This window comes from Hemitrygon akajei, chromosome 17, assembly GCF_048418815.1.
Source record: "Hemitrygon akajei chromosome 17, sHemAka1.3, whole genome shotgun sequence".
Taxonomy (NCBI): domain Eukaryota; kingdom Metazoa; phylum Chordata; class Chondrichthyes; order Myliobatiformes; family Dasyatidae; genus Hemitrygon; species Hemitrygon akajei.
Window position 1 is genome coordinate 46,491,312 of NC_133140.1, and position 14,958 is coordinate 46,506,269.

General features: G+C 40.5%; 1 protein-coding gene across 2 annotated transcripts in view; it reads right to left on the minus strand.

The window, feature by feature from the left end:
* Nucleotides 1-14,754, minus strand: part of heatr3 (HEAT repeat containing 3) — a 57,846-nt gene extending 43,092 nt beyond the window's left edge. Inside the window, exons 1-5 of one of the 2 annotated variants that reach the window (XM_073070048.1) lie at nucleotides 14,428-14,754; nucleotides 10,674-10,846; nucleotides 10,266-10,353; nucleotides 9,576-9,688; nucleotides 8,226-8,335 (exon numbers count right to left, since the gene is read on the minus strand). In XM_073070048.1, coding sequence (XP_072926149.1) covers nucleotides 8,226-8,335; nucleotides 9,576-9,688; nucleotides 10,266-10,353; nucleotides 10,674-10,846; nucleotides 14,428-14,670 — 727 coding nt within the window. In that variant the 5' untranslated portion in view covers nucleotides 14,671-14,754. The remainder of the gene's footprint in view (nucleotides 1-8,225; nucleotides 8,336-9,575; nucleotides 9,689-10,265; nucleotides 10,354-10,673; nucleotides 10,847-14,427) is intronic. The other variant, XM_073070046.1, reaches the window with a different exon arrangement.
* Nucleotides 14,755-14,958: the final 204 nt, after the last annotated feature.

Genomic DNA, 14,958 nt, shown 5'->3' on the forward strand with positions numbered 1-14,958 from the left:
AATCAGTTCATAAACAAACATACATCTCATTTTACTTTGCTAGTGGACAATAAAGTAAACATTAGTTCCACTAAATATAGTCTGCTTTCTCGGTAATTTTTTTACATCTCAAGCCAGTTCCTTGCCCTGCTTTAACAAATGGAAGTGACAGAGAATTGTATTATCATTTTTTAAACCAACCATCTCATTTTTCACAAGACAGGATGTGGAAGATGTATTACTGCTGTCATCGGGCACTGACAATTCAAATGAAGGCATTTGGCACAGTTTGGCAAGCAATCAGACAGACTTAGGAAAAAATCCCAAGGGCAGTTTCACAATGGAACCCACCAAACCTCTTCCCCATTTTGCCACTCCCACTTTATAAATCAGCCAGGATTAATTCAGTCACTCACTCAAACTTTTAATACCTGCATATTATTTATAATAAGTCAACTGATTCCACAGATGGCACTCGTACCCAAATCGCAGTTGGATATTTTAGTGCAGTGTTGCAGGCAAGCTGTTTTGAGATGAAGTGGTGGTCCTTGTCTATTTGTGTAAGTGGTTCATATTGACAAACAGATGATAGGCAATATTTCTGCCTCAACTAAATACACAGATCAACGGATCATTTGATTCACTTGTGTTCTGGTGATCTTTTGCTCCTTACATTACTGTTTACACAAAAGGGACATTTTTCAAAGGTCTTTTCTCTAATTTTAATAAGTATACAAATTTTGCTTATGATTTTTACATATATATGAGAAAATTTCAGAATAAACATGTGCAGACCCCAAAAATTGACATTGTAACTTCAAAATAATTCAGTATGCACCTGTCATATGTGAGATTTCTGTCCTCAATGTAGCAAAGTACAGTGGACTCTGGTTATCAGAATCAGATTTAGTATCACCAGTATATGTTGCAAAATTTGTTAACTTTGTGGTAGCAGTACAATGAAATACATGATAAATAAATAGAGGAAAAAACTGAGTTCCATTAAATATATATTGTATGTCTATTAAATAGTTAAGTTTAAGTAGTCGCAAAATAATAGAGAAAAGTGGGGTTGTGTTCATAGGTACAATGTCCATTTTGAAATTAGATGGCAGAGGGGAAGCAGCTGTTCCTGAATTGTTGGTGTGTGCCTTCAGGCTTCTGTACTTCCTCCCCAAGAGTAACAGTGTGAAGAGAGGACATCTTGGGTGGTGGGGATCCTTAATGATGGATCCCACCTTCCTAAGGCACCATCTCTTGAAGATGTCTTGGATATTATGGAGGCCAGTACCCACGACAGGGCTCACTGACTTTACTAGTTTCTGCAACTTATTTCGATCTTGTGCAGTAGCCCCACCCCATACCAGACAGTGATGCAGCCAGTCAGAATACTCTCCGTGGTACATCTGTGTAAGTTTGAGTGTTTTAGTTGGCAAACCAAATCTCCTCAAACTCCTAATAAAATATAGCTGCTATATTGCCTCCTTAATAGCTGTATGGATATGTTGTGTCCAGGTTAGGTCCACAGCGATATTGACACCCAAGAACCTGAACCAAGATTCTGCAAAACAAAGGGTGTACACATTCCTAACGACCCTCTGATACAGAACCCTAGCTCGGAGATTGTCAATTTTATTTACCAGAGGCTGTATGTTTGCCAGTGAGGTAGTTGGTATTGGGAGTCAAAAACTGTTTTTTTAAAAACACTTCATCAGACCAGCACATCCACCCCTCTTTTGCTGGCAGATTCTTAAATGGGCGGTGTGGCGACCACAGTCTGGTCTATTTGTCAGTTTTAAGCAGTGATAGATCGTCCAATTGCTTTAGAACTTCATCTCTAACTATAGACATCATAGATGCAGTTATGGTTCTCAGCCATAGCAGGCTAAAACACGAATATTTGATGTTTACCATTGCCTTCAATGAGAGCTGTCTTTAGGGTCATCTGTAATGTTGGTGCCCTCGAAGTTATTTGTGATACAGCAGGACTAGTATATTTTGACTCAAATACGTGGCTCCCAAATTAGCCAAAGTTTCATAGAAATAGTTCAAAGGGTGTAAAAAAAAAGACAAACTGAGTAACAAATTATTTAAATGAAATGCAGAACATACTAGAATACTACCAATACTACTACAGTACTATAAAAGTATGTATCAGTTCCTAATACTTATCGGTAGAGGAATTCATCCATATCGTGTTCTTTTTACTATAAAGGAACAAAATCAGCACAGACACCTCATGCAGATAATGGACTACCTTCATAAGAGTACAAGACAAAGGAACAGAATTAGGCCATTCAGCCCATCGAGTCCACTCCACCATTCCATCACGGCTAATCCTGGATCCCATTTAACCCCATACACCTGCTTTTCACCATATCCTTTTATGCCCTGACCAATCAGGAAACTATCAGAAAAATCAAGAAAGAAGAATGAGGGGAGATTTGATAGAGGTATATAAAATTATGATGGGTATAGATAGAATGCATGCAAGCAGACTTTTTCCACTGAGGCTAGGGGAGAAAAAAACCAGAGGACATGGGTTAAGGGTGAATGGGGAACAGTTTAAAGGGAACATTGGGGGGGCTTCTTCACGCAGAGAGTGGTGTGAGTGTGGAATGAGCTGCCAGATGAAGTGGTAAATGCAGGCTCACTTTTAACATTTAAGAAAAACTTGGACAGGTACATGGATGAGAGGTGTATGGAGGGATATGGTCCAGGTGCAGGTCAGTGGGACTAGGCAGAAAAATGGTTCGGCACAGCCAAAAGGCCTGTTTTTGTGCTGTAACATTCTATGGTTCTATCAAGTTCTGCCTTAAATATACCCATGGACTTAGCTTCCACCGCAGTCTATGGCAGACATACCACAAATTCACTACACTCTGGCAGAAAAAATTCCTCCTTACCTCTGTTCTGAAAGGTCTCCCCTGTTTTGAAGCTGTGACCTTTTAGAACAGAGGTAAGCAGGAATTTCTAAAGGTAAGTCCTACCATCTTTCGTAGCGTAGAATGACATTAGTGATTTTCCAGTCCTCCGAAACCAGCCCAATGAATCTAGTGGTCTTTCAAAAAACGAATGTTTCTTGAAAGATTAGAACACTGATCATGCCTCTACAATTTCTTCAGCTACTTCTTTCAGACCCCCCTACTGTAGTCTGTCTGGCTAAGGTAAGTTATCTACCTTGAGACCTTTTACCATCCTCAGCATCTTCTCCTCAGTAATAGCAACTGCACTCACTTCTGCCCCCTAGCACTCACTTCTGCCCCCTAACACTCACATTTCTGGCATGCCATTGGTATCTTCCACACTTAAGACTGACACAAAAATACTTACTTATTTCTTATTAATATTACCCTGGGTGCTCTAGTTTCCTCCAGCATCTCCAGATATGTCAATTTTTAGGTGAACTGCCGGGTTTGTGAGAGAGAATAGAAAAGTGGAAGAAAGGTGATTGCTTTGTGAGAGACTCGATGGGTTGAATGGACTCTTGCATCATGAGGGAATGCAAGACTATAACAAAGCATATACAGTTATAGCACAAGACACAGAAGTAGAATTATGCCATTCAGCCCATTGAGTCTGCTATCCCATTCCATCCTGGTTGATTTATTATCCATTTGATGTCCTGACTAGTCAGGAACCTATCTCCACTTTAAACATACCCGATGACTTGGCCTCCATAAGCTGTCATTCTCCTGCTTCCCTGCTCAAAATTGAAGTGAAAAAGATCACTATTTAACGTGCCAGATTGAAACAACTCGTACATCAGCCATTGTCCTTCCACCATTAAACCTGCTAAAGTTTGATCTAATGTGCATTAAATCCAGAATGGAAAATGAACAGGAACTTAAAGACAAATAAATATTTACTGCAAAACCACATGAACATCACTAAGATTTCAATGGTATTTGGTAGACAAAGTTAGATAAAGGATACAAAAAGCACTAATTAATCTATTATTACTTAAAATGATCAAATAACACATTTCCAGTTGCAATATGAAAAACTAAATCACAGCACTGAAAAAAAAATCTGGAAAAATGCCATTTTGGAAGGTCTGAACTAGTCTGAGAAGTTTTTTGCTTCCAAGTTCCCACTCTGCTTCAAGATCTCAGAGAATTAGTGCTCAAACTTTAAAACTCATAAGCTTTCTTTCATAGGCACCATCTTGAGGATAAATTCTGCATGTGCATGGTACAAATGATGATTTGACATATAGGAGACAAGACTTTAAAAGAGACGATTACCATTGATTAATGAATGAAGGCAAATTACATGTCGTATTTTCTTCGATCTGACACAACTGTTCTGCTGTGTTTTCTGTGATTAACTGAGGCCAAAACTCCAGTTTTTTTAAACTCCCCCCCGCCAAACATCAGAGAGAAACAGTCTATTTGTCAAATAATGCACCAAGAACACAAACATTGTTTGCATCTATGGCAAGTACAGATCTACTAAATTATTTTCTGAAATATGTGGGGTTAAATTAGTTTCTTATGTAGGATTAAATTATACATAATGACAAATAATTAAAACCAGTAGTTTGCAAAAGATCAAGAGACAATAACCAGTTTGATATCTGTGAACTAAAAATTATGACATCACATACAGTATATTAGTTAAAAATGGACTTGAATGATAAACTATCTGAAGTCTGAAATCAGCTATTTAAGTGCACATTACAACCATACTTATTTCAAACCATAATACATCCAATTTTAATAAATTGATAAAATATGTATTAGCTACCTTATGTAAGCAGGTGTCCACTACCCAGTTGCAGACTTTTTCAAGGTAATCCGTTACCTCAAGTCTAGATCTAGCAAACTCAAAGAGCTCCTCATTCAACATCACTTGTCAGATGCCATCACAAGCCAGTATAATAAACTCATCTTCTACTCCAAGATTCTCATACTCTTCAGGTTCTGGTGATATCAGCAGCTCTGTAGGCCCTTTCCCATTGACACACTTGTAATCATAGTCCCCCAGGGCTCTTGACACAGCCAGTGACCATACAATCCTTTCAACGATTGCATCCTCCAAGTCTTCGCTTTCATTGTAATACTCAAGATGAATGTCGATACCTTCAAAATCTTCATAGTGCCTAACTTGTTGAAGAAGTGAAATTGTTTTATTTTCACTCTCAGCATTTTTTGGCATCTCCAAGCCTGAATGCTTGAAACCGCTGAGAGAAATCTCTTCTTTTTGAACACAGACACAGCTGACACAATTTAATAACTGTTTGCTCTAAGCACGGTGTAGTGTCTAATGTCCATGCAAGTACATGCAACTGACGCTAGTTATAAACTGTTCATCAATAGTCTCCTGCCTCAATTAAGCAGCATAGTGTCCCAAATAAACCATGCGAGTCCCAGCCATATTCTTGATTAGTTTTTGTTCTTTAAGAGTTGTCTCAAATAAGTGGCTGTCCTGATTAACCAATGGCCCAAATAAATGGAATCCACTGTATATCAGCTGTGTAAAATCAACAGAATTAACAGTAGAATACTGCAGAACCACTGATTCTACACATGAACAGGATTATGCTATGTATAGGAAACCATAGAAATTATGGTTTGACAATGTAAAGCATTGAGAAAATCCCTACATACATGTCTGCACACCTGTGCAATACTTAACAGAAGGTAGCATACTGAAAAAGATATAGCAAACTACCTAATGAATTAAGTTTGGTAGCTGAATGACACAACCCCAAAAATTAAATTAATGATAAAAACTGTGAATGATTTGTGGCCAATGTACCAAGCTTCCTTAAGGCAGATGAAACCTTAGAAATAACGTAGCAGATGATTGTCAACTGGCAAACATGAAACAAGTTTCTAGGAGTTAGATTGATACTTGGTTATAATAAAAAAAGTACTGAAGGGATACATGTAATGCAAATAATTTCCACCTGTAGTCGCAGATTACTCAACAAATTAAACTAGTTTCTTCATGTTATATGCTCATTTTCTAAATAAAAACTATATCCCACTTAGATCCAAATTATGATGGCACCAAGTTATAATTGAACTATCTCCATTCTTCTGAAATGGTTAGCAAAATTTAGAACATAGAATAGTACAGCACATTACAAGGACTTCGGCCCACAATGTTGTGCCGACCCTTAATCCCTGCCTCCCATATATACCCCCCCACCTTAAATTCCTCCATATACCTTAAATTAGTAGTCTCTTAAATTTCACTAGTGTATCTGCCTCCACCACTGACTCAGGCAGTGCATTCCACGCACCAACCACTCTCTGAGTGAAAAACCTTCCTCTAATATCCTCCATGAACTTCCCACCCGTTACCTTAAAGCCATGACCTCTTGTATTGAGCAGTGGTGCCCTGGGGAAGAGGCACTGGCTGTCCACTCTATCTATTCCCCTTAATATCTTGAATACCTCTATCATGTCTCCTCTCATCCTCCTTCTCTCCAGAGAAAAGCCCTAGCTCCCTTAATCTCTGATCATAATGCATACTCTCTAAACCACGCAGCATCTTGGAAAATCTCCTCTGTACCCTTTCCAGTGCTTCCACATCCTTCCTACAGTGAGGCGAACAGAACTGGACACAGTACTCAAGTGTGGCCTAACCAGAGTTTTATAGAGCTGCATCATTACCTCGTAACTCTTAAACTCTAAACCTTGACTTATGAAAGCTAACACCCCATAAGCTTTCTTATCTACCCTATCTACCTGTGAGGCAACTTTCAGGGATCTGTGGACATGTACCCCCCAGATCCCTCTGCTCCTCCACACTACCAAGTATCCTGCCATTTACTTTGTACTCTTCATTGGAGTTTGTCCTTCCAAAGTGTACCACTTCACACTTCTCCAGGTTGAACTCCATCTGCCACTTCTCAGCCCACTTCTGCATCCTATAAATGTCTCCCTGCACTCTTCAACAATCCTCTACACTATCACCAACACAACCAACCTTTGTGTCATCTGCAAACTTGCCAACCCACCTTTCTACCCCACATCCAGGTATTAATAAAAATCAAGAAAGGTAGAGGCCCCAGAGCAGATCCTTGTGGGACACCGCTAGTCACAACCCTCCAATCCGAATGTACTCTTTCCACCACAACCCTCTGCTTTCTGCAGGCAAGCCAATTCTGAATCCACCTGGCCAAACTTCCCTGGATCCCATGCTTTCTGACTTTCTGAATAAGCCTACCGTGTGGAACCTTGTCAAATGCTTTACTAAAAATCCATGTAGATCACATCCACTGCACTACCCTCATCTATATGCCTGGTCACCTCCTCAAAGAACTCTATCAGGCTTGTTAGACACAATCTGCCCTTCACAAAGCCATGCTGACTGTCCCTGATCAGACCATGATTCTCTAAATACCCAGAGATCCTATCTCTAAGAATCTTTTCCAACAGCTTTCCCATCACAGACGTAAGGCTATAGTTACCCGGACTATCCCTACTATATTTTTTGAACAAGGGGACAACATTCGCCACCCTCCAATCCTCTGGTACCATTCCCGTGGACAAGGACAAAAAAAGCCTAGCCAAAGGCTCAGCAATTTCTTCCCTCGCCTCGTGGAGCAGCCTGGGGAATATTCCATCAGGCCCCGGGGACTTATCCGCCCTAATGTATTTTAGCAACTCCAACACCTCCTCTCCCTTAATATCAACATGCTCCAGAACATCAACTTCACTCATATTGTTCTCACTGTCATCAAGTTCCCTCTCATTGGTGAATACCGAAGAGAAGCATTCATTGAAAACCTCGCTCACTTCCACAGCCTCCAGGCACATCTTCCCACCTTTATCTCTAATCAGTCCTACCTTCACTCCTGTCATCCTTTTATTCTTCACATAATTGAAGAATGCCTTGGGGTTTTGCTTTACCCTACTCGCCAAGGCCTTCTCATGCCCTCTTCTTGCTCTCCTCAGCCCCTTCTTAAGCTCCTTTCTTGCTACCCTATATTCCTCAATAGACCTATCTGATCCTTGCTTCCTAAACCTCATGTATGCTGCCTTCTTCCACTTGACTAGATTTTCCACCTCACTTGTCGCATACATGGAATTATGATGTATTTACCAACGGAAATAGTAAAACTAGGTGTTAACAAGTGTTCAAGTTTTAAGGAGTTTATTCTTTATTAAAGATTGTGGAATTAAGTTCCATCAGCCACAAAGTTCATTTGAAATGCAACATGAAAAAAATTGAAATTCAACTTAAGTCCTACATGCACAGACGCACTTAAATTTTAAGAGATTGCTCACCTGCAGAAATGGCCAATTCTATATTGTCATTGAACTTTCTCAAGCATATAATACAGATTTCCAATAAACCTTCTTTGTTGAAGACAGACACTGCCTTGCTGCTGCTTTCACTTAAAAAATAAAAGGAAAATGTCCAATTACATTACATTTATTTCCCTGAGACTCCTCCGTATCTGCATTGAAATCACTCACCGAATCAAACCAGGCTTTACAAAATCACGCACCTTATCACCAGGCATATTTGTTTCTGATATAACACAACTGTACTAACAAAATGCTAAATTATTCAACAGAAAAATGTGCAGCAAAATAATCTGTACATTCATAAAAATTAAAGATGCTTTAGGAGCAAGTATCTAATCTCAGAAGCAATAATCCTCGCTGAACCAACAGATAATTATGCAGGATAGGAGACCATGGATGCAGATTGACAGGGGGTAAGAGACTACAGACATAGCTTTTCCAGCAGATATCGATAAACTGCTTGTCTCCTGGGATGGAGAAAGAAAGTTCCCGAGAGAGAGTAATAGGCCAGGAGGAGATGAACAAGTGCTGGAGATGGGAGAAGAGGCTGTCAGTGGAGGTGAGCAAGCCTTAGGTAGGGAGGGAAAGGCAGCAGAAGGACTCAACATCACGTTGGACCTGTAACTCTCCAAGTTTCGAGTACCTGGGTTCGAGGTGAGGTCTCTGCCAAGGGGGGTCAGGGGAATGGTGAAGCAGGGGTCAGAGACAAAGTGAAATGTGCGGTCAGGGGAGAGGAATTGGAGACTTCAAGAGCAAAAGAGTCAGCAGAAGAGAGGTCAGAGGAGAGAGATGGGGGTGAGGTGAGGGGGTTGGCGCCTGTGCCTAGAGTCAGGCAGGAGAGTGAGAAACCAGTTGGCAACCAGTCAGGAAGCAATACTTTGTGGTTTCTGTGTTAGAGCGGTACACATCAAAGCCCAACTTCAGCCACAACTGAAATAATCCATTGGGCTGTTTCAAATGTGCCCAGTTGAAAAACATAGATGTGAAACCTATGAGTATACTACCCACAATTTTCTATTAGTTGCAATAAATGGAGGTAAATAGTTATCAGTGGACCCAATATTTTCTGATCCACTCTCACTGTTGGAAACTTATCTTTGTTCACACACTTCAGGGCAGTTGTTATGAACTACATGTAATTTATTAGAGTGTATGCTGATACATTAAATAAAATTGTCACCAAATATTATCACTGACATCAAAATCACCTTTTCTTTTTATCTGTAATGATTTAGTGATAACAAGACTAAATTATCAAGCAATTCTGCATTAAAAAGTTTACAGCAGTTACTCAGAAAACTTGTGTAAGATAAATAATGAACTTACCACAAGTTCCAAAGAAGATGGATAGCCTCATTGGACACATCCTCTATATAATTTTTATCAGAACCTTTTGCTTTTTGAGGATTTACCATATTAGAATTTAATTCTGTACAGCACTGCCAACACAAAACAAATCAAACTTTTATAATGTGATATGATTTCAATAAGTTCAAACTAGATTTTGAACCAAAGAACAAACTTCCCCAACAACTCTCCACAAAATGCTTTTCCAGTCCCAATGCAAAGACATGAGAAACACCACTTTCCTGGCAGCATTGTCATGAAACTTTATTTATTTATTTGGCAATAGAGTTAAGAGTAACCCCTTGAATCACCCTACCCCAGCAACCCCACTACCCCATTAACCCTAATCTAATCACAGGACAATTTACAATGGTCAATTAAACTACTATCTGGTATCTCTTTGGACTGTGGGAGGAAACTGGAACAGCTGGGGAAAATCCACACATTCCACAGGGAGGACGTACAGACTCCTTACAGAGAATGCCAGAATTGAACTCTGTAATAGTGTTGTGCCAACCACTGCACAACCATGGCACCCTTGAATATCACTGAACATCCTCATTAATGTATCTTGAATACCAACAGAATGAGACAAACCCATGGGAACAAAATCACAGAAAAAAAAAACAAATAGCCACATTTGGATTTATTTTCTGCATTAAGGCTTACCTCCCGCAACAGTGCAGTAAGCGGTGTCAAAACATCTTGCTTCACCATCTCATCACAAACATCGTATCCTCCACAAGCACTAAGATTTCTGTCATGAATAAACAAGTCTTGTTATGTGCTCTATTGCTTATAACCCTTTTCACTTCATCAATAATTAAAATATTTCTCCTATTCCCTTTGGAAATTCTCCTCGTCTTATGTACTGCATGAATGCAATGAAGTTGACAATCATCATTCCTTTAAGATTTAAACTTTATTTAAAAAGTTGACCAATGGTTCAGAAGAAAAACTAACTTTTAACTGTTTCACTTAAAATCTAAACTAGTTTAAATGAACTATTTAATTGTATCGGCTATTTAAAATAAATCTGCCCGATACTTGAAAAAGATTAAAAGGTTTAGCACTAACCTGAGTGCACCTGCAGCTGTCTCCCTGACAGCAACACTTGGATCCAGCAGCATGGGTCCCAAACATCGAATGGCATCTTTTTGCAAAAATGAAGGGATCACCTTTTTCTCCTGGACAAGTTTTGAAATGCTTGCACATGCAAATTCTCGAATATCAGCAGACCCATTCTGTAACTGTACACAAGTGGAATTTTAGGCTTGCGCAGCTGAAACCATAAATTATTTTTACAGCTGCTTACACAATCCATAGAAATATTGTGACTTTTCTCTAGATGTTTTCTAATCCAATATTCAATGTAGTTTTGCTCCTCTTTTGAAACTGAAGTAAACCAGTATTAGTTCTTAACAATCCTTCACTTTTAAAAACTATTCAATGAAAATCACAGTGACATCAATAAATTCATATAATTACAACTTAACATTGATTAACCTTTACACAGGATTTCTTTTAATTTTGGTGTTGTAGACCAGGTTAACAGAATACTCCTCGGCCTGCCAAAGATCATCAAAGCCTAAGTCTACTTTCTCGGCATTCACTTCTCAGAAACGTTGAGAAAGAATTGAGGTAGATTTAGATTAGTCAAAAAGAAATGTAAATTTTTTTTCAGCCCTGCCTCAGCATCATCTGAACACCAAGGTTTGTTTGCACCAGCATTGTAAACATGCAAATGAGTTGGTGTGTGGGACTCACCGACACCTCTGAATTGTTTAAAATATTTGGCGATGAAAAGTTCAGAATTTAATTTCACAGTGGAACATGAAGCCATTGAGCCTATAAACTCTTAAGTGCAATCCCATTTCTTCCTTCTCCTTATTCTTCTGCACTCCTGCAACTTATTCTTTCCCACACATAAACTTCCCTTCAAATAATTTGCCATTAATTTACACTAAAGGGTAAATTACAGTAGTCAATGAAACTACCTTGACTCAAGGATGTCTGATGAAAAATGACATACATGGTCAGGGAGGGAACGTGCAAGCTCTACAAAGAAGGCATTCAAGGTCAGGGTTGAACAAGAATGCACACAGCTATGAGGCAGCAGCACTAACTTCCACTACCCTGCCAAGCTTCACATTGAAATCTTTCTACCTCTATCTCCAAAACCAAAAATTACAATTATTCCATTGATGGATTTCAGTAATGCACAAATTTAGATGTTTTACTGATGCTGGGTGCATGTAATCCAACACTTTGCTCCGATTCCATCACCCCATCTCAGAGACTCCAATTGTGAACACAAGAAAACATTTTCAAAACAAAGGCAAGTTAGCAACTGTTATGTAAACCTTTACCTTGATTCATCAGATTATAAATGAGGGTAATCAGAAATTGGGCCGGCTGGTGGCGCAGTGGCATCAGAGCTGGACTTCGGGGCGAGAGGTCCCAAGTTAAAAAAAAAATCTCACCTGGCAGAAGGCAACGGCAAACCACTGTTGTAACTTAACTTCCCTAGTACACGATTTCCCAATACGTCAGAGCGGCATGGAAGGAAATCGTCTGCCACCCAGAAATAATTCCGGATGCAACATACCTTAGTCAGAAATTAATCTGATTAAGGCAAGACAAACAACCGGAAAATAAAATGAGCTCACTATTTTTGCTTTACATTATTCTGCAGTCAGTAACTTGATTTTAAGTTATGTTTAATTGGAACAACTCCACCATGGAAGTCCTCATCACTCTACAGATATTTCTCAGACACCTGTAATACCAATAAACAAACTTCAAGACCTCTACTTCCTTACCGGAAGTTGGAGAATTCAATGTTCATGCCAGGGGGCTGGAGACTACCCAGACGGTATATGAGGTGTTGCTCCTCCAACCTGAGTTTGCCTCCTCCTCCAGCTGCATATCACCTCCCACATAGTTCCGCCTCCTTCTACTACCCATAGTGCTTTCCCCTTACATTCCTTCTTCACCTTTCCTGCCTATCCCCTCCCCCACCCCTTGATCTTACCTCTTACTGGTTTTTCACCTGGCACCTACCAGCCTTCTCCTTCCCACCCTCCCCCCCACCTTCTTTATAGGGCCCCTGCCCACTCCCTCTTCAGTCCTGACGAAGGGTTTCGGCCTGAAATGTTGACTGTTCGTTTCCACGGATGCTGCCCGACCTGCTGAGTTCCTCCAGCATGTTGTGTGTGTTGCTTTAACCCTTCTTTGTGATGTTTCTACACAACCTCATGCTAATGCACACTGCAGCAACTTCTAGATGAGCCCACTGGCACTGTGTAGCTTTATCTGAAACATAGAAAACCTACAGCACAATACAGGCCTTTTGGCCTACAATGCTGTGCCGAACATGTCCTTACTTTAGAAATTACCTAAAGTTACCAATAGCCCTCTATTTATCTAAGGTCCGTGTACCTATCCAGGAGCCTCTAAAAAGACCCTATCGTATCTGCCTCCACCACAGTCGCCAGCAGCCCATTCCACACACTCACCACTCTCTGCGTAAAAAACTTAGCCAACATCCCCTCTGTACCTACTTCCAAGCACCTTAAAACTGTGCCCTCTTAGCCATTTCAGTCCTGAGAAAAAGCTTCTGACTAACCACACAATCAATGCCTTCCATCATTTTATACACCTCTGTCAGGTGACTTCTCATCCTCCGTCGCTCCAAGGAGAGAAGGCCAAGTTCATTCAACCTATTCTCATAAGGCATGCCCCCCAATCAAGGCAACATCCTTGTAAATCTCCTCTGCACCCTTTCTATAGTTTCTATACAGCTGTAACATTATCTCTTGGCTCTTGAACTCAGTCCGATGGTTGATGAAGGCTATTGCACCATACACCTTCTTAACCACAGAATCAACCTGCGCAGCTGCTTTGAGCGTCCTATGGACTCGGATCCCAAGATCCCTCTGATCCTCCACATTGCCAAGAGTCTTACCATTAATACTATATTCTGCCATCATATTTGACCTACCAAAATGAACCACCTCACACTTCTGAGTTGAACTCCATCTGCCACTTCTCAGCCCAGTTTTGCATCCTTCTGATGTCCTGCTGTAACCTCTGACAGCCCTCCACACTATCCATAACACCCCCAACCTTTGTTAGCAAATTTACTAACCCATCCCTCCACTTCCTCATCCAAGTCATTTATAAAAATCATGAAGAGAAGGGGTCCCAAAATAGATCCCTGAGGTGCACCACTGGTCACCAGCTTCTATTCAGAATATGACCTGTCTACAACCACTCTTTGCCCTTCTGTAGGCAAGCCAATTCTGGATCCACAAAGCAAGTTCCCCTTGGATCCCATGCCTCCTTACTTTCTCCATAAGCCTTCTATGAGGTACCTTATCAAATGCCATGCTGAAATGCATATACACTACATCTACTGCTCTACCTTCAATGTAACTGCCATTATATCCTAACGTTTTGTATTCCTTTTTCATTTTACCCATAACTTAAAATGGCTTTCGGTCCCAACATCTAATCCAAATCTAAGAGCTATCATATTGAATGAAACACAGACCCCAAGCCCTGCACTCTTCGTTAACACTTTTTGCCATTCCTTCCGGTACCGTGTCCGGGCGTTCCTCGGTATTATCTCATTTACCGTTCAGAGCTGCAGAAAACTTATAATTTTCCTGAAAAACAAATTTACTTGCTGTCTGTTGATCCCTGCTTACGCGCGAGGATGGAGGAAGCTGGTGAACAAATTGAACTTTGAAATGAATGAGGTCGAAAAATAAACTTTATAGAATAGGGAACCCTGGTTAAGTTACAGGGATACAATTTCTAAACTTACTTTCTCAAGTAATTCCCCGGCTGGCGAGGAAACGTCTCCATCCACCTCCTCCTCCTCCTCTTTCAGCCCTCCGGTGTTATTCGATTGCCCTATTGGGGAAAAATGCGGGCGGGCAAATTTGTTGGTTTTCCTTTTGCCCATCGTCTCGGTCCCTGGAAAAACGACGCACAACTCGGCCGCACCGCTATACAATGTAGACAGCCCGATCAGAGACCATGTCGGTGCCGGCAGCCACCAGGACATGCGATCAATAACGCGTCACTACCGGGGAGGAGAAATGGCGAAAGGAACAGTCTGCTTTATAAAGCTAGCATGGTTTTCCTGTCGATAAAGTTCGCAAGAAAGCGACCTTACCGAGCCATTTTATGGATAAGCTCTGACAGGTTACAACAGTGTCTGTTACGGACGAAAATCACTTTTAAAACCAAGAATTAATGCGATCCGGATGTGATATTAAAGCGAGGCTTCTCCCTCCCATGCTGGATCCCCTTATGGAAATCAGATACAAAGTATTTTTATCACCTTTCCGTA